At 56.3% G+C, this 21,114-nt stretch overlaps 8 protein-coding genes across 8 annotated transcripts; 2 read left to right on the top strand and 6 right to left on the bottom strand.

The window, feature by feature from the left end:
• Positions 1 to 261: 261 nt before the first annotated feature.
• C8Q71DRAFT_36159 (Orotidine 5'-phosphate decarboxylase domain-containing protein) lies at positions 262 to 1,571 on the top strand. The gene is made up of 4 exons (XM_047918072.1): positions 262 to 358; positions 416 to 657; positions 716 to 827; positions 882 to 1,571. Exons 2-4 carry the CDS (start codon positions 472 to 474, stop codon positions 1,382 to 1,384), a joined length of 801 nt encoding a protein of 266 aa, XP_047785042.1. The 5' UTR covers positions 262 to 358; positions 416 to 471; the 3' UTR covers positions 1,385 to 1,571.
• On the bottom strand, positions 1,489 to 3,346 carry C8Q71DRAFT_731843 (pelota). The gene is made up of 8 exons (XM_047922214.1): positions 3,215 to 3,346; positions 3,095 to 3,160; positions 2,649 to 3,042; positions 2,239 to 2,594; positions 2,130 to 2,185; positions 1,960 to 2,076; positions 1,799 to 1,905; positions 1,489 to 1,737 (listed from the first exon to the last, which is right to left on the bottom strand). Exons 1-8 carry the CDS (start codon positions 3,251 to 3,253, stop codon positions 1,595 to 1,597), a joined length of 1,278 nt encoding a protein of 425 aa, XP_047785041.1. The 5' UTR covers positions 3,254 to 3,346; the 3' UTR covers positions 1,489 to 1,594.
• A 24-nt stretch (positions 3,347 to 3,370) lies between these two features.
• C8Q71DRAFT_731835 (GTPase inhibitor) lies at positions 3,371 to 4,661 on the top strand. Its single transcript, XM_047922213.1, has 6 exons — positions 3,371 to 3,676; positions 3,762 to 3,848; positions 3,900 to 3,975; positions 4,030 to 4,163; positions 4,213 to 4,289; positions 4,342 to 4,661. Exons 1-6 carry the CDS (start codon positions 3,486 to 3,488, stop codon positions 4,461 to 4,463), a joined length of 687 nt encoding a protein of 228 aa, XP_047785040.1. The 5' UTR covers positions 3,371 to 3,485; the 3' UTR covers positions 4,464 to 4,661.
• On the bottom strand, positions 4,601 to 5,935 carry C8Q71DRAFT_731834 (uncharacterized protein). Its single transcript, XM_047922212.1, has one exon. The coding sequence runs from the start codon at positions 5,891 to 5,893 to the stop codon at positions 4,697 to 4,699; it is 1,197 nt and encodes a 398-aa protein (XP_047785039.1). The 5' UTR covers positions 5,894 to 5,935; the 3' UTR covers positions 4,601 to 4,696.
• Positions 5,936 to 6,511: 576 nt separating this feature from the next.
• Positions 6,512 to 8,616, bottom strand: C8Q71DRAFT_866394 (DNA photolyase; the record flags this gene model as incomplete). The annotated part of the gene is made up of 9 exons (XM_047928281.1): positions 6,512 to 6,673; positions 6,734 to 6,797; positions 6,851 to 6,979; positions 7,032 to 7,303; positions 7,360 to 7,484; positions 7,539 to 7,948; positions 8,001 to 8,267; positions 8,328 to 8,485; positions 8,544 to 8,616. The coding sequence occupies 9 exons, from the start codon at positions 8,614 to 8,616 to the stop codon at positions 6,555 to 6,557; spliced, it is 1,617 nt and encodes a 538-aa protein (XP_047785038.1). The 3' UTR covers positions 6,512 to 6,554.
• Positions 8,617 to 9,123: 507 nt separating this feature from the next.
• On the bottom strand, positions 9,124 to 12,914 carry C8Q71DRAFT_35971 (DUF1793-domain-containing protein). The gene is made up of 22 exons (XM_047918064.1): positions 12,796 to 12,914; positions 12,334 to 12,730; positions 12,165 to 12,275; positions 12,039 to 12,116; positions 11,750 to 11,981; positions 11,668 to 11,696; positions 11,320 to 11,607; positions 11,057 to 11,267; positions 10,984 to 11,000; positions 10,786 to 10,930; positions 10,694 to 10,729; positions 10,545 to 10,645; positions 10,296 to 10,490; positions 10,159 to 10,233; positions 10,090 to 10,106; positions 9,961 to 10,037; positions 9,884 to 9,910; positions 9,797 to 9,824; positions 9,728 to 9,747; positions 9,481 to 9,665; positions 9,399 to 9,425; positions 9,124 to 9,336 (listed from the first exon to the last, which is right to left on the bottom strand). The coding sequence occupies exons 2-22, from the start codon at positions 12,619 to 12,621 to the stop codon at positions 9,331 to 9,333; spliced, it is 2,193 nt and encodes a 730-aa protein (XP_047785037.1). The 5' UTR covers positions 12,622 to 12,730; positions 12,796 to 12,914; the 3' UTR covers positions 9,124 to 9,330.
• Positions 12,915 to 14,647: 1,733 nt separating this feature from the next.
• C8Q71DRAFT_731809 (DUF1793-domain-containing protein) lies at positions 14,648 to 18,662 on the bottom strand. Its single transcript, XM_047922211.1, has 22 exons — positions 18,585 to 18,662; positions 17,989 to 18,528; positions 17,825 to 17,935; positions 17,696 to 17,773; positions 17,408 to 17,639; positions 17,328 to 17,356; positions 16,989 to 17,276; positions 16,745 to 16,940; positions 16,672 to 16,688; positions 16,473 to 16,617; positions 16,376 to 16,411; positions 16,293 to 16,319; positions 16,167 to 16,240; positions 15,920 to 16,114; positions 15,794 to 15,868; positions 15,725 to 15,741; positions 15,581 to 15,657; positions 15,496 to 15,522; positions 15,416 to 15,443; positions 15,337 to 15,356; positions 15,061 to 15,269; positions 14,648 to 14,993 (listed from the first exon to the last, which is right to left on the bottom strand). The coding sequence occupies exons 2-22, from the start codon at positions 18,190 to 18,192 to the stop codon at positions 14,784 to 14,786; spliced, it is 2,295 nt and encodes a 764-aa protein (XP_047785036.1). The 5' UTR covers positions 18,193 to 18,528; positions 18,585 to 18,662; the 3' UTR covers positions 14,648 to 14,783.
• Positions 18,663 to 18,908: 246 nt separating this feature from the next.
• C8Q71DRAFT_696914 (glycoside hydrolase superfamily) lies at positions 18,909 to 20,408 on the bottom strand (the record flags this gene model as incomplete). Its single annotated transcript, XM_047919939.1, has 4 exons — positions 18,909 to 19,330; positions 19,400 to 19,708; positions 19,783 to 20,120; positions 20,185 to 20,408. The coding sequence occupies 4 exons, from the start codon at positions 20,406 to 20,408 to the stop codon at positions 18,909 to 18,911; spliced, it is 1,293 nt and encodes a 430-aa protein (XP_047785035.1).
• Positions 20,409 to 21,114: the final 706 nt, after the last annotated feature.

Here is a 21,114-nt window from a genome sequence, read left to right as displayed (position 1 = left end):
CACCAAGCAGAGAGTGACTCGGAGGCAGCATGACTTCGTCTGCTTTCGCGCTCTCCGAGGATGGTTCCGCTACGGCGTTCGCGTCCTCCGCGTCTTCCGACGTGTCCATGGCAGCATCCTCAGCCAGTTCGTTTTCAACCTTCGTCCTCTTCGGCGAGCGTTCGAGGTCGTCGTCCTCTTCACGGGGACGGATTTTCGGTGAGGAAGACATAGTCGGAGTGAGAGCGCGCAAAATGGGCGCTTGCCGAGAGATCCTCAAGGTGATCGAGGTGAGATCGCCTGAGATCTGATCTCGACGACCTCTGCAGCCGCCTCCAAGTCCGCCGTCCCGACTCTCCTCCGCCCTCGGGCTCATCTGGTCCGTGAATACAACTGCTGTCTCTCATTCCAGTCTGACAGACATGTTAACAAACAGCCATACGCTGCTAAGAACCGCCCCAGTGCAGTCCACTGCCACGCCCGTGACCTATCATGCCTTCGGTACAAAAGCAAACATACGCCCAGAGGGCGTCGAAACACGCAAACCCTGCAGCGAAAGCATTGCTCGAGACCATTGAGCGCAAAAAGAGCAACCTATGCGTCAGCGTAGACGTCACCAAGCAAGCGGACTTCCTCAGGATCATCGACGTTGTGGGGCCGTACATCTGCCTTGTCAAGGTGAATGGACTGCTATGAGCGCGACTCCAGTGACCTGACTGGGTTTGTGTCATGAAAGACGCATATCGACGTGGTTGAGGACTTTGAGCCTTCTCTGATAGATCGCCTCAAGGAACTGAGCATGAAACACGACTTTCTCATCTTCGAGGACAGGAAGTTCGCCGACATCGGTATGTGCTCCCTCCATGCGCATCAATCCATTCACGCTCAGCCCCGGAACTCAGGCAACACCGTCGCTCTGCAGTACTCCTCCGGCGTCTACCGCATCTCCTCCTGGTCGCACATCACCAACGCGCACCCAGTTCCCGGGCCAGGCATCGTCACCGGGCTCGCCTCCGTCGGCCAGCCACTCGGGCGCGGGCTCCTGCTCCTCGCCGAGATGAGCACGAAGGGCAACCTCGCCACGGGTGCGTACACCGCGCAGGCGGTCGAGATCGCCCGCGCGCACCGCGACTTCGTCATCGGGTTCATCGCCATGCGCCGCATGTCGGAGGACAATGACGAGGACTTCTTGATCTTGACGCCTGGCGTGGGGCTGGACAGTAAAGGTGACGCGATGGGCCAGCAGTACAGGACGCCGAGGGAGGTGGTGTTTGAGAGCGGGTGCGATGTGATCATTGTTGGGAGGGGGATCTACGGGAAGGGCGGCGATGAGGAGGTAAAGGCGCAGGCAGAGAGATACCGCAAGGAGGGATGGGCAGCGTATGAAGAACGAATCCGGGCATGAAATTGGCCAGAGTCATATCCGTTGCAGTAGCTGAGCAAGACGTCAAAATAGTTGTATAGTACTGGTGCCTTGTATCCGTGACCAGAAGCCGGACTGCTTCGATATCCGTAGCATAGAAAACATGTATCAATTCTGCTACACTATCCAATTTGTTCTCTATCGATACATGGGATGAAATTTCCATTGACGAAACCTCGGCAACGTTGAGGATCAACTCGACGCTTCCACTTCACCGTTCTCTTCTGCTTTCCTTCGCTCCTCCTCTTCTTTGGCTTCCCGTTCTTCCGCCTCCACTACTTCAATGTCCAGCGGGTACGTCAATATGGCCGCAATGCCCGTTAGCTGGTTCAATTCTGTGACACATGATTGCACGTCAGTGTATGCGAACTGAGCGAGAACGATGAGCAGACTCACGCTGCCCAGACTCATGCATGCTTGAGAAGATCAAGACCTCACCGCCGCGTTGTCGGACGTTCTCCACGAGCCTGACATACTTCTTCCTCAGCTCCGCCTCACTCGCTCTGCATGCACAGTTCAACGATACAGTCTGTGCACAGGGATGGCAATGAACACACCGAAATAGCTCATCAGATATCAACAGTGTCCCGACGGCACCTCGGTCTACTGCAAGGGCGACATGGTCTGAGCCATACCAAGCACGCATCTCGTCTGTGCCTAACATCTTGAAGAACCTGGACAATTTCAGGTCAGTGACTCCTGAATATGAGTAATCGTCTGAACGTACTTGTCAAGCATAATACCCTCCCTCGCAAACTTCGTCTCCTTCAGCTGCGAGATGATCTGACGGAACAATGGTTAGTGAACACCCAGAGGTCCGAACATGCCCAACGTACTTCCGGACTCTTGAGCACTTCCACTAGACTGTGCACATGTGGGCTGTTCACATGCACCTTCAGGAACTTGTTCCGCGAGCCCATGAGGGGCTTGTTCCCAGTGCGACTGGCCTCCGCCATGATGTAGTCGAGAACGGCGTCGCGCACCCAGCCCGGAGACGCGATGACGATGGCGCGCAGTCCGGGGTTGGAATAGGGTATGTGCCGGAGGAATGATGCGTAGAGAGATGTGTAGAACTTGGTCAGGCCCTTCTCGTGCGCGGAGCTGCCGGTCGCGATCTTGCGCGGAATGGGGACTTCGAGGCGTTGGAGGATGACGGTCATGTGTTCGGAGAGGAGGCAGAAGATTGCGGTACCTGGGCCAGCACAGTCAGGGGAGATGCATCTATGTAGGCAGAGCAGTCACTGACCCTCCCCGCAGACCACAGCGGCGACTTCAGCGCCCCGCCCTGGGACACAGCTCTCTTGCACTCGACCAAGAGCAATGCTATCCCAGCCCCCTTCCTCCTTTACAATCCGCACGTCCCGATTCACCTCAACGTCGAGCGTATGGAATGCGCCCATCTTCACGTGCTGGTTCTCCTCCGCGACCTGCCCTGCGATCTGCAGCGACGCGGTCGCTTCGCCTCCGCCGCTCGAGGTATTCGCAGACGACGGGTCACCAGGGGCGGCTGCAGTAGCCGGGGACCAGGTAACGCGGGTGACGGCAAGGGTGAGATTCAGCCGGACGCGGTGCGACTCGGTCGACCCCGTTGCAGATACATTCTGCACTCGGCGGATGGCAGGTGCTCGGACACGGTCACCCTGGTGGGCCGTCAAAACACTGAGACCCATGATTATTCGCAGTATAGCTCACCGCCGAGATGAGGTTGTAGAGATGCCACATATCCTCGTCGTCCTCAGGACGCAGCGCAACATGGCCCTATGTGTGCATGAGCTCCTGTGGTGCGAGCAATCGTGGACTAAGCGCACGGACTGAGCGGTCTTTGTCGATATGTTTACCGATGAGCTTCATGGCGGCCTTGTGTTCGATGGATGACTGGGCAGCGCAGAGCAAGCTGCTTGCAGGTGAGTGGTGAGGAGGGATGGCAAGTGCTGAGCGCTGAGCGATGACATCGCTGCGATCGAAAGAGCCCCCCGAGCCATGCCCGAGGCGCGTACATCGACTGCCACATGAGGATCGCTTGGACGCGGACCTCGACCTGCCTCCGACTTACACCCCAGGCTCGTCAAAATCTGCTACCACCATGTCTACCACCGACGCCAAGATCAACACACTTACGTCCCGCATAACGCAGCAGTCGTCCGCGTCAAGGAGGGACGGCGATGACCACTCCGATCTCGACGACGAGGAGCTCTTCGCACAGCTGGAGGATGAGATCGAGAACGACTCGAACATCGAGCTCAGGGAGCAGGGGCTCCAGCGGTTGAAGGCAGAGTGAGGTGCTTCCACTGTCCTTCGAATCCACGATGACTTCCGTACGTACGTGCAACGTGCTGACGATCTGTTCCTCCTCGCCTAGGATGGAACGCCTGCAGCAGATGAAGTCGAGCGGGCACGGTCAATATCAAGAGATCGTGGATGAGAAGCAAGTCATTCGAGTCAGCGCGTACGTAACCTCTGTCTACGCTGCAAGGTCTGTCTGCTCACTTGCATGTAGCCAAGAGAAGCGATGCATCATCCACTTCTTCCACACCGACTTCAAGCGGTGTCAGATCATGGACAAACATCTCGCTGTGTGTCACCTCGAGTCTAACATGCACACATCTTTGCCTGACCGTATCATACAGACCCTCGCACCGAAATACTTCGGCACGCGGTTCCTCCGCGTATTCGTCGAGAACGTCCCGTGGCTCGTAGAGAAACTTGGCGTCAAAGTCCTGCCCTGCGTAGTCTGCTTCGTAAACGGAGTGGCGACGGATCGGCAAGTCATCCTCACTACGCTTGGCCGGGCACGTACTGATACAACCCAGCCTGATCGGTTTCGAAGACGTTGGCAATGATGATAAATTCGAGACGGCGACGCTGGAATGGCGTCTTCTGAATTGCGGTGAGTGTCAAGGTTTGAATGCCATGTCTCTCCGTTCATCATCTCGTTGTAGGGGTCTTGAAGAAAGAGCAGCAGGGCGGTTCATCGAACATCGTGTACGGCGCAACACCCAGTGTGCGACAGCACATTCGAGGACGGCAAGATGATGACTCTGACTTCGATATCGACGAATAATGTGTCCGTTAGACCTGATTCGTCGCATGTTCACTCAGTCTCAGGATTATGATAATGACATTGAATGGCTCTCGCAGGATGTGACACGACTCGGTGCATGGCATCAAGCCGCGAGCTTCATCGCGCACAGCAGTGAATAACGCATGACGCCAAAAACCCATTAATATGCTCTACGAGGTACACAATTACAGTGTGTTCTATGCCCATTTCCTGTTGCTTCTCGTATGTTCTTCTCATGACTGTTTCCACATCCCCTCCACTTCCGTTGCCCCTACGGGCACTGCCCGGAGCTCGCCACCCTGCTGCTTCGCGACCGACAGGTATTTCTTGTTTGCGGGGTCACTGGCGTCATCGAGAAAGATGAACTGGCGGAGGTGGCGAGAGAAGGTGAAAAAGATGATCGCGATGCACGCCGCTGACGCCGTACTGCCTGCAGGATGGGTCGAGGGTGCCCAGACGATGGTCTCAACGGCGGGGCAGCACCGTGAGATTGCCTGGGAGAGACCAGGGATGGCAGACTGGCAGTGCGGTGAGCATAGGTGCAGTGACAGGCATGACGTTATACTCACTGCATCGTAAGATTCATCGCGCATCTCGAGAAACTCCAATTTCGCCCACCGCCTGTTCATCGCGATGCGGTTGATGACCGATGCCATGCACATCGCTCCTGAGCGATCCGACGCAGGCGACAGTCGGAGGGCGCTGCGGCACAAGCTGAGACGCTTGACCGTGGAGCTGAAGGCAGCCAGCGCCTTCAGCGCCTCGCTCTCGACGTTGGGGTGGAGCTTGTTGAGGTCGATGCGCATGTGCGTGAGCGGCCTTGTCGGCGGCGACGCTGCCTGCAGCGACAGGAGCACGGGCGCGGGGGAGTCGAGCGTGCGCAGGCGGGGGACGACATCCGTGGGGAAGGGCATGTGCTGGTATGCGTTCCTCATCGGGGCCTCCGACGCTGGGGGCGAGCGGGTGCCCAGGTGGACGATGTCCTGTTGCCTGCGAAGGAAGTCGAGCATGTCCCACGAGACGATCGAGAGGTTCGTGCAGAAGAGCCGCAGCCTGCCGGTGACCTTGCGGAGGACCCAGCCGTCGGCCTCGCGGGAGGGTAGTCCGAGGAGGACGAGCTCGTCGAGGTTGGACATCGCGGCGAGGGCGTTCGCGACCATTTCGAGTCCAGCTCGTGTGGGCCGCACGTCTTCGAAGTCCATATCCAGCCTGCGCACCTGGCGGGCGATGGACTCGAACTCCGGCGAGGCGATGGTGCGGCAGAAGGCGAGCACTTGGATGCCGCGGACATAGACGTCGCCGGTGTGGTGGAAGCGCACACGCGGGAGGACGGCGTTGTCGACCTCGGAGACGAAGGAGTTGGGGTGGGCGGCCCTCTCGCTGTCGGAGAGAGCCAAGTGCGCAGGGCTCGGGAAGGAAGTGCTGAGCATTCTAGCGAAGTTGTGGATGTGAAGTAAACGTAAGTGTTCGTGAGTCGTGGTATGAGGAAGTATGGGGAAGCCATGGCCATATATATAGTGTTTGCGGAAACGGCGAAGGGCGGTCTGGCTCGCTCTGCGGGAGTGGAGTACAGGGGACGTCGGAGACGGCTGGGTGCGGAGACGGATACTCTCTGGGTCTGCCGCTCCACCAGATCTGGGATTCTACTCACTTGCCCGATCCGGCAGGCCACATTCCGCATTTGGCCGCCCTCGCCTAGACCGCGGCGGCTCTGGACGCCCACGGTCCGCGCGAGGCCCGCCAGGCGGATGGCTGAAGACCTGGCTGCCGCTGCAAGCCAGGCGACTCTCGGATGTCTACGTCTCGTCAGTACCAGCGGCGCCACCGACTTCTACAGGTGGCTCCCTTGCTTTGAATCACATTCGCACGAGACCAGGCTACCCCACAATTCACAAGTTCAAAGAGCGCCTTGGTGCAGGGCTGATATGATCGCCCACTGGCATATCCGTGCTTCTGTCGGTATGGCGCGGGGTCGAAGGCCTATGAAGCACCACACGGCCTCATGATGACCCCCATCTACTCATGCAGCCAAGGGAAGTTCGCCGATACATTGCCATGTACATAGTACAGTAGACTATGCCATGACGGCGCTCATTCCTCCCCGGGATTCTTGTACCGCCTAATCGCGCGCTTCCTCGCTTCGTCATGGTCCACCAACGGCCTGGGATATCCGAGCTTGTCCGCCAGACCCGGCGGCGGTTTGTGAAGCTCTACCCAGGTGCGGGTCAGATATTCTTCCGCTCAACACAACCATCCGAGCGGACCCTCACCTTCACCCCGTAGCTTCGCCAGTTCCGGTACGAAGGTACGGATGTACTCTCCCGTCGGATCGACCTGTGCGTCGAGGGATGTCGGATATGGATGCGCGAAGACGGGTGGCTACACACCTTGTGGCTCTGCGTATACGGGTTGAATATCCTGAAGTAGGGGGCGGGATCAACGCCAGTGCTGGCGCTCCACTGCCATCCGCCGTTGTTTGACGCAAGGTCACCGTCAATGAGGATCTCCATGAAGTACTACAGCCAGGTTCATCCCCGTCTTATTCATGCGGCTTGCATATGTACTTACCTTCTCTCCGAGTCGCCAGTCGATCATGAGATCCTTCGTCAGGTACATGGCGGCGATCATCCGCACGCGGTTGTGCATCCAGCCCATGGTCTTGGCCTGGAGCATTCCCGCGTCCACAATCGGCACACCCGTCCGGCCGTCTTTCCAGGCCTGCAAGTGGCCGTCGCGGGTCTCGGACTCCCACTTGACGTTGGCCATCTTCTCTTGGAATGGGCGGCCCATCGACACACGAGGGAAGAGCGCGAGGACGTGATTGTAGAAGTCGCGCCAAGCTATGCGACGAGACAATGGTTGGGATAAAAACATGCATACTATGCTCTTGACTCACCGATCTCCTGGTTCCAGCGACCGATGCCCGTGTCCCGACTGACGTCTATCTTCTTGTTGGCGGAGAGCTCAGTGGTGGCACGGACACATGTACGAGCGGATATGATACCGGCTGCCAGGTAGGGACTGCAAGATCACCTCAACCACCAGTCCTACATTGTCCTGAGCGACGCGACTCACCTCAGACGGCTAGTCGTGTCGGCGTCGAGCCTGTCCCTCTCATCCTTGTACTTGCCAACACGGCTGTCCTTGTTAGGATTCTTGGTAGGGACCTTGGCGCCCTCCGAGAGCGGATCTACGGCACCTAGCTGCGAGGAGCGCGACATGGTGTGGAGGAAGCGATCGAGCATCAGCCTCGCAGCTTCTTCTCCAGCGGGCCAGCACATCCGGATCCTCTCCCTTTCCTCGGCGTCGTCCATCGTGAAGCCTTCCACTTCATCGGGGACGGTGTTGTCGAAGAGCGGGCCGTACACGGGATGGTCCCGAACAGAGGGAGTGTTGCTCGCCGGATCGGGGGCGCAGGCGATCGGGCTGTCCTTCCCTTTAGGCGTCAAGTGCGGGATCCAGGAGCGCAGGAAAGGAGAGTAGACCTGCAGTACGGCGTCAGCAGCTACTCAGAAATTGCTGGTCCTGTGCTCGTACTGTGTAGCCTCTCTCATCCTTGGTGAGTACCTGACCGGGTGGGATAATGCATCTGTCATGGACAAAGGTGCAAGCGATCCCTCCGTCTTTCTTCGCCAGCTCGCACAGCTTGATGTCCCTCCGCAATTCGTCGACCTCATACTCGATGTTCGCGAAGAGCGTCGTTGCCTTCCACTGCTTCAGGAGGGACAGTACGTAATCCGGCAGAGTCGTCCGTGGAGTATGGGACGTCGTGTAGAGCGGGATGTGCTTATCAGCCAGAGAAGACTGGCGTGTAATATGTAAGTGGATGTTACTTGGGAGAACCGTGCACAGTGACGCGCGTACCCTTATAGACTGCAGGTTACGCAGAGTGAAGTCGATCCTGCGTGCGCTCCGGTCATGAGCAACGTAGTCCTGCGGACTCAAGACGAAGAGCGTGAGCAGAGGAACCCCATCCTGCTGAGCGTGCTTCGAGGCCAACGCAAGGGCTCTGTTATCCGTGACTATGCACGCGCGACACGAGATCAACAATCGGGACTCCAGGGACGTTCAACTACATACTCCGCAGGTCTTCCATCCTCATCCAGTACACGACAGCCTCCCCCTTCGCGGGGTGCTTGTTAGCATGCTTCATCGCATTCATGAGCTTAGCCAGCGGAGGGTCTCTGTCAACCTTCCCCGCCGTCTCTGCCGTCGCGATCTTATTGGGCAAGAACTTGGCGTCCTGACGCGTCTTCTTGGTCGGCGGCGGCACGGCAGCAGCTGAGCGCATGTTTGGGGAGAGACTGCGGGGTCGTTTAGGCATGGAGTGGAGAGTGGTGGGAAACGTGTCTGGAAGGGGGTGAGGTGGGGGATGCGAACCGGGCGGCAGCGGGGTCAGACAGCCGCGTCGGTGGCTGACGGGCGCGATCCCAAGTCTGTCTCGTCGGCTCATCGCGAAACACGTGACCGTTCCACCGAGCAGGCGGGCGAGCAGAAGCTGCAGAACGAACCTTCATCACTGTATCGGATGGCGCGTCTACGTCCTGAGACATCTGGATCATGTTCCTCGTTCAGTGTTCTTTGATTTCGTGCACTCAAACTACTATACACAGTTTATACGATATACTAGCGGCAGCGGTCAGCACTTCCACAGGACATCAGTCAGTCACTGAACGGCACTCACGTCGTAGCAGTTCGTGTCGCGGATCGCAAGTCCCAGTTAGTAGTTGACAGTATTTCCATACATTCCAATAAATAATGCAGCGTCCAACGACGTACTCGGTGAGGGGTAGCTCGTGATTACGACATCGCGAACGCCACGGCGAGCTGGCAGACAACGCCGAGGGCACCGCTTGCACGCCACACATCAAGCCTAGAGCCCGACGACGCGTCAACAGTGCCATTAGAGTAGATACCTCCTGTGGTGTTGCTTACGCTCGATTCTGCCGCTTGAAGTGCAAGCTGCGATGCCTCAGGTCAATACTCGGCGGGTGCGGAGGTATGTGGGATCACTGACCAAGGCGAAATGGCCACCAACGACCGGGCGAGCGCGGAACTGGTACACCTCGCCGTTCGTAGTGTAGTAGAGATCGCTGAGGGGTGCGTTGTTCTCTCCGTCGGCGGCATATGCGTTGAGGGCGCTGATGAACGTGTCCCTGACTGTCGTGTCTGTCACGATGCCGGCCGTGTAGGTCTGCCAGTCTGTGGGATACGAGGAATGGGTGTTAACGTCTGGAAGGGCACACATTTGCCACGCGACTCGCCTGTCTTGGTGTACGTGTGCCTGTTATGCTGTTAGATAGTGCACACTACAATTGCGGAACAAGACGTACCGCGTGTCCAGAGGCACACCATATTGAGCTATTCAAAACACGTCAGTATTTTGCTGTCAATCAGACAATAAGTTCTGTGCTTCGCACCTTCTACAGTTGTGTACCATGCCGTCTCTGTGGAAAGTGAGACAATCTAACAATTCGTAGGATATGTAGGCACTCACGCATCTCATACACCGACTCCGGAATAAGGTTCAGCTTCAGAAGCTTGTCGGCCCACATGTTGTAGGTAAGGCCCCAGCTGTAACAGGCTATGTGAGCATATCACCGAGACGGAAGCTGATTGTACCAACCTTGAGTCGTTGTTGTACTGACGCAATTTATAAGTCAAATTAAACGGCATGATTGTAGGGACGACTCACGTTGAGTGTCAAGTGTTTTCCATCTGACGATGTCGCGAAGCCCTGCCACTGTGTGACATATGACGACGCGATTGACTATATCATATACACGTCAGATATGCCGAAGACACATCATTCCACAAGCAGCGACAACTTACGGTGTAGTTGGAGCTCTCGTCGCTGTTGCCAACGAGGTTTGCCAATTCCGCCATCGCCCGGATACCGATGATACCCTTGATAGCGAGGTTCGTCTGGTTGGCGAGCGAACCGGCGAAGTCATCAGTACTGATCTGGTTCGCCGGGATGAGCGCTTCCTGGATGAGGTATTGCGTCCACTGGTCGAGGAGCTTGTACTGCACAGAGGGAGATTAAGCCAACTTAAGCATACCAAGGTCAGCGATGCTTACGTATGAAGTGATCAACGAGGTGTCGCTGGCTGCCTGGACGTAGCTCAGAGTCATGATGAGCATGTTGCCGCTCTCTTCGAGTGGCATCGGCTCGTCGTTGCCTGTGAACCTCGGTCACGAACGTCTACCACCAACAACAACCTCCTTACCGTCATTATGTCCCGTCGCGTTCGGGTAGTGTGCGCCTGTGGGGGTGATAAATTGGTATATTTCTAGCTAAGATGACGTGAGAGCGACGAACCCATATCGTGGACTGACCATCCGTTCGGGTACTGTCCAGTTGCCTGGTACTCGAATAGAGGCAGGAGGAGGTATTTCCCGATCGCAGGGTTCGTGTACAAGAAGATGGGCCAAGAGGGGTAGATGACATCGACCGTGTTGACATTCTGTAGACCGATCTGTGAGGCAGAGGCTATATCCTGCACACATCGCCACTTACCCCGTCGCTCGAGATTTCTACCGAGAAAGCAATATATCAGATATGGATATGGGGCCACGAACATTGAACTCACCCTTCATGAATGTCAAAATGTCAGATGTGTTGAAATTGCCAGAGCTGTCCTTCGAGATCGTGAACTCAATGGCACCGAATGCCTGGCGCACAGACAGCGCGACCCATTCAGCGTAGTCAGACGAGATGCTGGACGCGTCTGAGCTGATCTGCGCATCAAAGGCATTCGCCCTAGCAAGCGCGTTCTCGTAGTCTCCCAAGAATGTCGACAACTATTTTGAGAAATCAGTGAGACGAGGCGAATGTGAACAGCGCGACACATACCACATCCGTCACCGACGAGAATCGGCTCCAGAAGTATAGGTTCCGCTGCTGGATCTGATTATCCGCGATGATGTATTGAATCGCAGGGTCGCGGACATGGCCGATAGCGTATACGACGGTAGCAGAGGTCCCAGAGACGGTGCCGAGGTCGTGCGCCAGAGCGAAGACGGGCCACTCGTCCGAAACAGCACGGAAGCTCGTGTCCTGCGAGTTCGCGAGTACACCCTTGTTGATGAACTGCGCACGGACGACTATGTCCTGACCAGTCTGGTGGGTAACGCCATTGGTCTGGAAGAGATCGGTCAGCAAGCAAGCTCGACATTGTACATGTTGTCTAGAGATACGTACGTTGAGGGTTGCGTAATATGCGGATCCCTCTGTGATGCTCATCAGAATGACAGGCCGACAAAGCGGCTATTGCAAAGCTCACGTTGAGTGTGGTCGTTGATCTCGCCGAACTCGGTCTGATCCTCAAGTTGTACTTGATGGAAAATTGTATCACCAGTCGTTGTGGACCAGTTCGCCGTGAGGGAGTCATCGCCAGTTACCCACTCTGCACTGATGTCTGAGTACACAGACACGCTGTGCGAGCTGCCGTCATTAGAAGCTGCAGACAAAGCCAGGTACGAGAAAGGAATAGATTGGTTCAGCAGATCGCTCGGCTGACGGGTGGCATGATCAGGGTCGGATGAACAAATTCACGGCGAAGATGTGTTTACCTCCACAGGGCTAAGGAAGGTGACGGTCAGGTCGATCCCTCCTGCTGTCAATACGAAAGTACTTTGAGTGCTAGTAAACTGCAACAGTGTGAACATCAGAAGTCTACCATATCAAGCAAGCCTTACCTCTGCACTCTTCTGTGTAGCCTTCGAGAAGGTTGCGCCAGATACAGCTGGATCGCCGAGGAAGCTATAGGATGAGCCATCCACGTTCACGAAGCCCGCCCATCCAAGTGTCTAGATTTCAAAATATGAGTACGCAGGGCACATATATGCGGATGTTACGAAGGCATACAGAACCGGTCCAGAATTGAGGCCAAGCCCCATTCAAGGCCGTACCGCTTCCTTGAGGAAGCCATGCAGAGAGGTACGGAGAACGGACTGCAAGGGGATAAGAAGGGGGACTGAACGGCGTCGCGGTCCAGCTCAGCGCTGAGCTGACAGCGGGCAGCAATAAGGCGGCACCCAGGACCAACAGGCGCATCGTTACAGCAAAGTTGGGATGAATGACGAAAGACGTCCGCGCTGTCAACCTTATATCCTGCTGAGTGGAAGGTAGGTTTGACAGCGCCGGTTGTGACATCGATCATGGGACTAGTGTGAACCTGTGTGGCATGCGTATCCACCGATCGACTCATGCGGTGAATTGCTGCCTTCCGGTGACGAGACCGCCTCCAGGCTCACGGGGTTCCCTGTAAGGACGAGGCATGGTCCAGGGGTAAGTATAACCTTCCAAAGAACAAACCAGAAGACGGACTGCACCAGATAGGCAGAGCACATGCGTGTGCAGCAGGTTGTGTGAGAGGATTGCTACCCCGGTGAACGGGCGGCCCGCCTGGAGAGTGGACGGAATGTGTCCGACACGTGAGGCAACAGCCGGTTCGATGACAGACATTTCATGTCCCTCGGCAGATGGCAACAAAATGACAGCCCGGTTTTGGCCCGGTAACCGGTTGCACATTGCTCACAGCAAAGTAGTACCCCAGTAGTAGCACCGTCAGGCAGGCTGAGAGTCAGACTGAGGCCTGTGTGGGCCCGGCGGATCGACGATTCTCAGTGCGGCCCTCGGAATCCGCTGTTACACGCAACTGTCAACGAGCAATCATGGGGCTCGCCGTTTCACCCGGTACAACCTATGTGCGCCGATCAGTCTCCTCCATTGCTTAGCATTATACTACACAGCCACCTACGCATCATGATGCCAAGGGCCGAAAGACGGGGTGTACTTTAGTGGTACATGACAGAATCTTGAAGTTGAACGGCGCGTCGGCCCTACGTGCTTGGGGCGCTCGTTCAACATCAATTAGTTGGCGAAACAGGTTTTATACGCAGAAAATTAGGCGTATGGGCTTACTGTACCGAGTTCGATGTGTGAGCACCGATGTGGCCGCGGTGACACGCCAGTTGTGCACACCGATGCAGGTCGGACGAAGGCCGGTTAGAAGTTAGTCGAGACTTGACAGCAATGCCAAAGTGCTCCGTCGGCGTTGGGTGCATCTTGAGACGCTCGAACCAAACAGAAACACACAACGCGGTCGCGATCAAGACGCGCTTGTATTGACGCGTCACGACGCGTCCCGGGTAGAGACGCCCAGCCGTTGTTCTTGGCTGCCTTGTCCTTCTGCGTTCGAAGCCGTTGTCGCTCTATCTCCGTGTAGGAAGGGTACAACTCGTTGCGCATACAAGAGATCGAAGTGCTTGATATGGCGGGAAGTCCGCCCGAGTACATTGTCCTTGGCAACGCGAGGAACATTGCATTGCACTAAAACAGCACTCCTTGTGGGTCCATGTTGCTACCCTCGCCCAAATAGGCAAAATCCTTGCTCTTGTACTTTGCGCCTGCGGTATAAAAGGGCTCGAATGAGTCGATGGCAGACCAGCTCCAGCGTGAGTATCCGACCACTCGTCTGCGACGAGTTCACCGCTTCAAGCCGCACTCCTTCACGTCACGCTTCCCTCTCCTGCACAACATGTCTTGCCAAATCGGTGGCCCATCCTCATCACTCTTCTCTACGCCCTCCACTACGTCCAACCCGTTCGCTCTGGTTGCGACCTCCCATTCTCCGCGCGAATCGTTCGCGATGTACGAAGACCTCTGGCGGCTGCTGCGCCCAGTGGCATCAAACGAACAGACCGCACCCGCGCGAAAGCGCAGGAACAGCCTACCCTCGGGCGTGACAGGATGGAAGCGGATGCTCTGGCTATAAAGCGTCATATGCCTTGGTGCGTGCTGTTGTGAGGTCACGGTTGTGCCCCGCTAAACGAGTCTGATAGCAACGCAGACATCTTGCTAGGCTCGAAGCTTGAAGCTTGATGGATGACGGGTCTCATAACGAACCCAAACGATACGACAGCCACTTCCAAAAACAAAACACGCTCGCCTCTGAGCAACTGCATCCACATCGATACGTGGCAGATACCACTGCATTGTCCGGACATTTCCCCTCCCCCAACGGCCACTGGAACAGGACCCTTCACCATACTCTGTACTTGTATACAGGAACATTACCTATCCTTAATCTTGGAACGACTCTTACGATTCTGTACATACGAGACATGACTTACCTCTTGGGTTATATGCATTTCACGGCTTCATCTGACGCATCTGCATGATCGAGTCTTCAAATGTTCAAAAATGCGCGAATGCTAACGTCCATACAACCTACTAAATAATGGAGGCATAAATAAACGACATGGCGGTCAACGTTCCTGTGGCGGGGAGTGGCTTGCAGGGCAGAGGGAGCCCTACAAGGAGAGGTGGAGCAGTACCATCACCAGTGCAGGCATACAGATCGTGCTGAGGATAGTCCGCGGGTCCCGGATGCTCATCGCAGAGGAATGAGTGGTGGTACTGGTAGAAGATGCAGTCGCAGTTGTTGGTGACGTCACCGTGGAAGTCGCCCCAAGGGTAATGCTCGCGCCGGTTGTACTGGAGTTGGAAGCCGAGGCGACGAGCTACGACCGACACACGCGCGAGTCAGCACACACAACAACACAGCGAGGACGCGCGGGAAGAACGCACGAGCGCGAGATGGCCACCGACAACCGGCCGTGCCCTGAACGGCTGGCAGCTGTTCCCCGTGCTGCACTGCGCCTTACCCGTTGCAGTGTCGTACCAATCAGAAGCGGGGAGGCTGTTCAGGCTGGACGCGAGGTACTTGTGCACGTAGTTGATCAACTGGTTCCTGGCGGAGGTGGTCGTCATGATCGCGGCGGCCCATATCTCCCAGTCTGATGTGCAACGATGCGGCATTAGTACGGAGCCATGGCTCAGCATAAGATGGAATGGCGTGCTTACTGCTCAGAGTGTATGTGTTACTGTATCAAAGGAGACAGCATCAGACGGCTGCCCAACATGCGAAGGATCGAAGGCGTACCGAGTATCCAGAGGCACGCCATACGTGTCTGCGTGCGGTCAGCAAACTTGTCAGTGAGACGATACTCATCTGAGACTTACTCTCGACGGATGTGTACCACTGCGTCTCTGAATAACAAAACGTAGATTAGCAGCGATAACCCCTATGCGGAGCGTGGACACGAACGCATGTCGTAGACAGAGCTGGGGACGATGTTGGTACCCAAAAGCTGATCGGCGTACAAGTTGTACGCGATACCCCAGCTACATCGGACAGTCAGCTCGGGGTCTCACCATATGTTTCGCCATGAAATCAGGGTGCTATACTCACCTCGAGGAGTTGCCATACTGTGTCAACGTTGGTCAGAACGCCGCAAGATAAGGCTATGAGGCACCGTACCTGCAGTGTGAGGTGCATCCCATCCGATGTCGTCGCCATCTGCTGCCACTTCTGCACGTACGAAGATGCGATTGACTGCTGCCCCATTAGCACCGTATACGACACCAGTCAAATACCACAACGCACATTGTAATTCGAGTTCGCAGAGGAGTCGCCCACCAGACTCGCGATCTCCGCCATAGCCTTGATACCGATGATGCCCTTGAGGGCGAGGTCGGTCTGGTTGACCAGCGAGCCCGCAAAGGCATCTGAGCTTAGCTGGGAGGCTGGTTCGAGTGTGTTTGAGACGAGGTACTGGGCCCACTGGTCGAGCAGGTTGTACTGGAGACACAAGGGGTGAGAGAAGGACGAACTCGAAAGGAGAATGACGGACGTATGTCGTGATAAGCGACTTGTCGCCAGTCTTCTGAGTGTAGCTCAATGTCATGATGAGCATGTTGCCACTCTCTGGTTGCCACTCGGTCAGACCATGTCTGCAGCATTTTCCAAAATTACTCGCCTTCGATAGGCATCTGAGTGTCATTGCCTGAGTGAGCGTCGTCAGTGCAATACTTTAGACTGCGACAGTTGATGATAGCGCACCCTTTGGATACCCAGGAGCGCTCGGGTACGCAGGGCCTATCATTGTATCAAAGCGTCAGCACGCGTATATCATAGTTTTCGCACAAGAGCCACGAACCCAAGTCATGGCAAGCCCACTTGTTCGGATATTGCCCAGTTGCTTGGTACTCGAGCAGCGGAAGTAGTAGCGCCTTACCAATGGCGGCATTCGTATAAAGGACTAGCGGCCATGCAGGGTAGATCACGTCCGTGGTACTGATTGACTGCGACGAATGAGTGAGTCTAAGTGTCTGAATTATTCTTTCTGCAGCACTGACCTCTGAGCTGCTCATTGCTACCGACGACCAGAAGATCAGGGTAAGTCATTGGCGAAGCATAGAGATAACGTACCCTTGACGAACGCCATGACATCAGAAGTATTCCCCGGGGTGTACGTGAACTCAATTGCACCGAAAGTTTGTCTTATAGAGAGCGCGACAATGTCCGAGTAGTTGCTAGAGATCGCCGACGTGTCCTTGTTGACCTCCGCGTCAAGCGCGTCCGCCCGGCTCAGCGCGTTGCTGTAGTCCTTGACGAATGCCGTGATCTTCGCAAGACGTCAGAACGACTCGAGCTATGTCACCACCACACTTACAGCGTCGTTGATTGACGAGAATTGACTTAGGTACAGCGAGCTCCGAGACTGCATTGTGCCACCGGATGTCACATAGTTGATAGCAGGATCCCGGGCATGCCCCACAGCGAACACGACCGCGTCCGACTGGCCAGAAATATTGCCAAGGTCATGAGCAAAGGCGAAACACGGCCAATTGTTGTTGATAGCGCGGAAGTTAGTGTCTTGCGTGTTCAGCAGAGTGCCGTTCTTGATAAACTGAGCACGCAGGACGATGTCCTGGCCAGTTTGCCAGGTCGTGTTTGACGACTATGACAAGATCAGCGAAGCGTTCCCAAATTTATTTCAGATGACACATACGCTGAGAGACGAGTAGTATGCCGCTCCGTCTGCGTCACAATTAGACCAGTGGCTGAGAGGGCTGTGACAAACGGACTCACACTGAATACGGTCGCCACTATCGGCGAACAACGTCTGGTTCTGCAGTTGAGCCTGGTGGATGATCACGTCGCCCGTGGTCGTTGTCCAGTTCACCTTCTGGCTGTCAGTTCCAGATACCCACTCAGCGCTGATATCCGAGTACACTTGGACAGAATGCGATTTGCCATCCGTAGGTGCTGCATTAACTGCCATGTATGAGAATGGCATGGACTGGTTGACGAGGCTCGAAGGCTAGAGTGTCAAGCGTGAACTTTACGGAACTGAAGGATAGCTCGATGAATCGATACCTCAACTGGGCTCAAGAATGTCACTGTTAGTTGCACAGGCCCAGCGGTCATGACGAAGACGCTTTGTGTCGATGTCCACTAGTAGCCGTCAGTCTCGTGCTGACATGTAAACTCAGGACTTGTACACACCGACAGGCTAGCCTGTGTGGCTCTCTTGAAAGTGGTATTGGCTACTGCAGGAGCTCCCAGGAAGTTATACGAGACGCCATCGACGTTCACGAAACCCGCCCATCCAAGTGTCTGCAAGTGTCGCTTGAATCACTTCACCATGGTCAAGATATAATCGTACGCACATCACCGTTCCAGAATTGAGGCCAAGCAGCACTGAGCGCGGATCCCGAACCTGCGCCTTGGGACAGCCATGCCGATGAATATGGAGAACGAACAGCAAGAGGGACAGAAGGAGGATTGAAGGGCGTTGCCTTCCAAGCTATTGAGCCATGAGTATAACCGACACAAACCAAGAGAATGACTAGAAAGCTGAAGAGACCAAACATCGTGCCAATGAAGGAACCCACGTACGGGGAAAAGGGGAAGCAGTCTACAGCACCGCGTCAGCCATATATCGCGCCGACAACGTGCAGATCAGTTTTCAGGCATCCTGCGTGAAGGGGATACACCGCTCTGTCATGATGATGAGATGTTCTGGAACGGTGTATCCTTAATGCAACGGTCACGAATGACCCAAAATTACGCAGGGGAGAGTCGCATATTGACAGATCGCAACAAACTGAGCGTCTAGCAGCTTGGCATTTGACGGTCGTGCCTCTCAGGCTGTGCGGAGGTCCAGGCGAAGGTAAACACGTATAACAGAGACGAACAGGGCCTTTATTCTGGTAAGAGGTGAGCGGGCCCATTGAATATCATGTCACGTAGCGCGACACTCAACTCTTCAGCGGTACACATAAGTATAAGAGGAGACGACCTCGACAATGGACACAGCATCGTGGTGACGGCACAGCGGAACCTTGACAGGAACGGTGGGCGGCGCGACCTCGATCAGATTCCCAATAAGCGCCCATCTCACACGGTTCACGTGAATGAATTCGAACACCACTCGAATTTGATGACAATGACCTGGATCAGAGCACCAAGCGGTTGAACTGGCAGGAGATAGCAAGTGAACACAGCGATTGAGCTGCAGATAACAAAGAGGACAGACAACATGCAGAGCGAAGACGAAAACATGTGAGAGAACATGGAACGCAGAGCATCAGTCACGACCCAACCCCCTCCTGACCGCATCCGTCAGATCCCACTGGTCCGTGTCTCCAGTGACATCGAACATGTTCACGCCCAACATCCCCACACCCTGCGCGAAGTTCGCCTTCATGCCCAGCGAGAGCGGGTCATCGTAGGTCACCACCTGTTCCGCCGCGCCCGAGCGCAAGAACGGCGTGCTCGAGCACTCGTCCCACTCCCTCATGAACCCGCTCCAGCCATCGTACAGACTGTCAATCTCCTTGGTGTTCGCGAAGAAGCGCGTCGGCGCACTGCTTCCGCCCAAGGCAGTGTCTTCCGGCTGGCCTTCGTACGGTTCCTGCGGCGCGTACTGCAGTATGCCCTGCAGCACGAGCCCGCGGAACTGCACCTGCCCATCGGCCGCACTTCCGTCATCGTTCGTGGCCATAATCGCTGGCGGCGTCATCTCGGGAGCACTAGCGCCGTCAGACACATCCTCGGACATCCCTCCCGAACTGTTACTGGGCGAGCCCGCCGTGTCCGAGTCCGAGTCTGCCTCCGTCCACTGCACGAGCGACGATCGAGTGCGGTGCCGGTTTCGCAGACGCCGGCCATGCGAGCGCCGCCGAAGCGTCGGGCGCGATCGTTGGCGGAGGTGCGTCGCGGTCGATTGGGAGATGTATCCGTACGAGGGCACCCCGAGGACGAGTTGGTTCACGGGGAAACCTGCGGAAGTCCATGCCCTTACGGCAGCGGCCGCGCTCGCCACGGGCTGCGTCGAGTTGTGGCACGCGTCGCTGAGGGGCGCGTTGGGCCCGGGGGTCTTCGATGCTAGGTGGGCGCGTGTCAAGATCAGTGTGCTCTCTATTCGGTTTGTGAGGAGAGAAGTGGGATTGTGTACGTACAACCCCACGCGTCGTAGTTCATGATCAGTACCCAGTCGAGCACCTGTGCAAATGCGGAGACGTCACCGAGAGGGTTGCCGCTCGCGTCGGCGAAGGGCACGGTCTGCACGGCCGCGCTCATCTTCGCATCAGAGGGGAGTGTGGCTCGTAGAAGCTGCAGAAACGACAGGAAATTGGACGTATCGTCGGGAGAGACCACGTTCCCATCGTTTCCTCCTTGCCCAGGGTACTCCCAGTCTATGTCGACTCCATCCAAATCAAACGCATCATAGAACGCACGAATATTGCTCGCAAATGTCTGCCTGCTCGCTGCATCTGACACCGCCGGGGAGAAGTATCTGTTCGCGCATCCATCAGCGCATCCAATCGACCCAACACCCGTCGCGCGACCGAAAGACGTACTGGCTGCCCGTCCACCCACCCACACTGAGTTTCACCTTCTTCCCGCTATCATGCGCCACAGTCACCAGCCGCTCGAGCAGGTCCGGCGCCGCGTCCGAGCCGTCCCACGTCAGGTTGTAGCTCTGGTCTGGCACCGCGAACGCAAAGTCAATCCAGTCGAACCTGCCGAAGTCGATCTTCTCGGGCGGGAACGCGGGCGCCGCCCAGTCCGGGTAGTAGCCCATGACGAGCGGCGTCGGCGCGCTGCTTGGTGAGGCCGCGGAGGATCCTTGAGTGCTTGCGGTGGGCGAAGGTGCGAGGGTGCTCGTCGTGCTCGTCGTCGCATTCAAGACTGATATTGAGCTGGGAGTGCCAGCGGCCGAACTAGACTCAATGGAGGTAGACGAAGCCTGCACAGTAGACGATGTCGACGACGACGCGGATTGCGCACCATCCGGCGGAAGGAAGAATATCGCCTCAGGATTTGAGCCCGAGGCCATCGTAGCGCCAGGATCGGGAGCTGCAGAACTCGAAAAGGACGTCCCATCGGGAGAGCTTGATGACTGAACTGTGGTGGCTGACGAATCTGCGGTAGAGAAGAATGTGGAGGCCTGTGCCCCGGTCATAAGGAGCGTCGAGGTGAGCGTTTCCGTGACGACCAGGTTGTCTTGTACAGAATCCCCGGGCCCCGCGAAGTCCCAGGGTACGCACAAGACTAGGCTCGGAAGCGCGAGAAGGGCGACAGGTATAGATCGTCGGAAGTACATCGCAAGGTCGCAAGAGGGCGTCAGTCAATGACGATGTGAGAGCGGGGCGTACGAGAGCGAAGGGAAGCAAAGGACCTGCCCGAAGAAAGGAGCCAAACTGGATAGTCCGCTGGAGGGCTGACCCCCTTCGCGCATACATGGCGCATCCAGCGTTGCGAACGCAACTGCGACTGATGATAGCGCT

This window comes from Rhodofomes roseus (genome assembly GCF_022264815.1).
Source record: "Rhodofomes roseus strain CIRM-BRFM 1785 chromosome Unknown C8Q71scaffold_1, whole genome shotgun sequence".
Taxonomy (NCBI): Eukaryota; Fungi; Basidiomycota; class Agaricomycetes; order Polyporales; family Fomitopsidaceae; genus Rhodofomes; species Rhodofomes roseus.
This window is presented reverse-complemented; position numbering and strand designations above follow the sequence as displayed.

Bases quoted from the DNA above. Each gene is read 5' to 3' on its own strand.
- C8Q71DRAFT_36159 (XM_047918072.1), top strand. From the start codon at position 472: ATGCCTTCGGTACAAAAGCAAACATACGCCCAGAGGGCGTCGAAACAC. The intron at 658-715 runs GTGAATGGACTG...GTGTCATGAAAG, and splicing joins CGTACATCTGCCTTGTCAAG to ACGCATATCGACGTGGTTGA. The intron at 828-881 runs GTATGTGCTCCC...CCCGGAACTCAG, and splicing joins CAGGAAGTTCGCCGACATCG to GCAACACCGTCGCTCTGCAG.
- C8Q71DRAFT_731843 (XM_047922214.1), bottom strand. From the start codon at position 3,253: ATGAAGCTCATCGGTAAACATATCGACAAAGACCGCTCA. The intron at 2,595-2,648 runs GTCAGTGACTGC...GTGCTGGCCCAG, and splicing joins CGCTGTGGTCTGCGGGGAGG to GTACCGCAATCTTCTGCCTC. The intron at 1,738-1,798 runs GTGAGTCTGCTC...CATGTGTCACAG, and splicing joins CATGCATGAGTCTGGGCAGC to AATTGAACCAGCTAACGGGC.
- C8Q71DRAFT_731835 (XM_047922213.1), top strand. From the start codon at position 3,486: ATGTCTACCACCGACGCCAAGATCAACACACTTACGTCCCGCATAACG. The intron at 3,677-3,761 runs GTGAGGTGCTTC...CTCCTCGCCTAG, and splicing joins CTCCAGCGGTTGAAGGCAGA to GATGGAACGCCTGCAGCAGA. The intron at 3,849-3,899 runs GTACGTAACCTC...ACTTGCATGTAG, and splicing joins CAAGTCATTCGAGTCAGCGC to CCAAGAGAAGCGATGCATCA.
- C8Q71DRAFT_731834 (XM_047922212.1), bottom strand. From the start codon at position 5,893: ATGCTCAGCACTTCCTTCCCGAGCCCTGCGCACTTGGCTCTCTCCGAC.
- C8Q71DRAFT_35971 (XM_047918064.1), bottom strand. From the start codon at position 12,621: ATGTCACAACCGGCGCTGTCAAACCTACCTTCCACTCAGCAGGATATA. The intron at 12,276-12,333 runs GTATGCCTTCGT...TTTGAAATCTAG, and splicing joins CTCAATTCTGGACCGGTTCT to ACACTTGGATGGGCGGGCTT. The intron at 11,697-11,749 runs GTGAGCTTTGCA...TGAGCATCACAG, and splicing joins GATCAACGACCACACTCAAC to AGGGATCCGCATATTACGCA.
- C8Q71DRAFT_731809 (XM_047922211.1), bottom strand. From the start codon at position 18,192: ATGTTTGGTCTCTTCAGCTTTCTAGTCATTCTCTTGGTTTGTGTCGGT. The intron at 17,277-17,327 runs GTATGTGTCATC...ATCTTGTCATAG, and splicing joins CATACTACTCGTCTCTCAGC to TCGTCAAACACGACCTGGCA. The intron at 16,941-16,988 runs GTAAGTGTGGTG...CGTCTTGCGAAG, and splicing joins TCTCGTCAATCAACGACGCT to ATCACGGCATTCGTCAAGGA.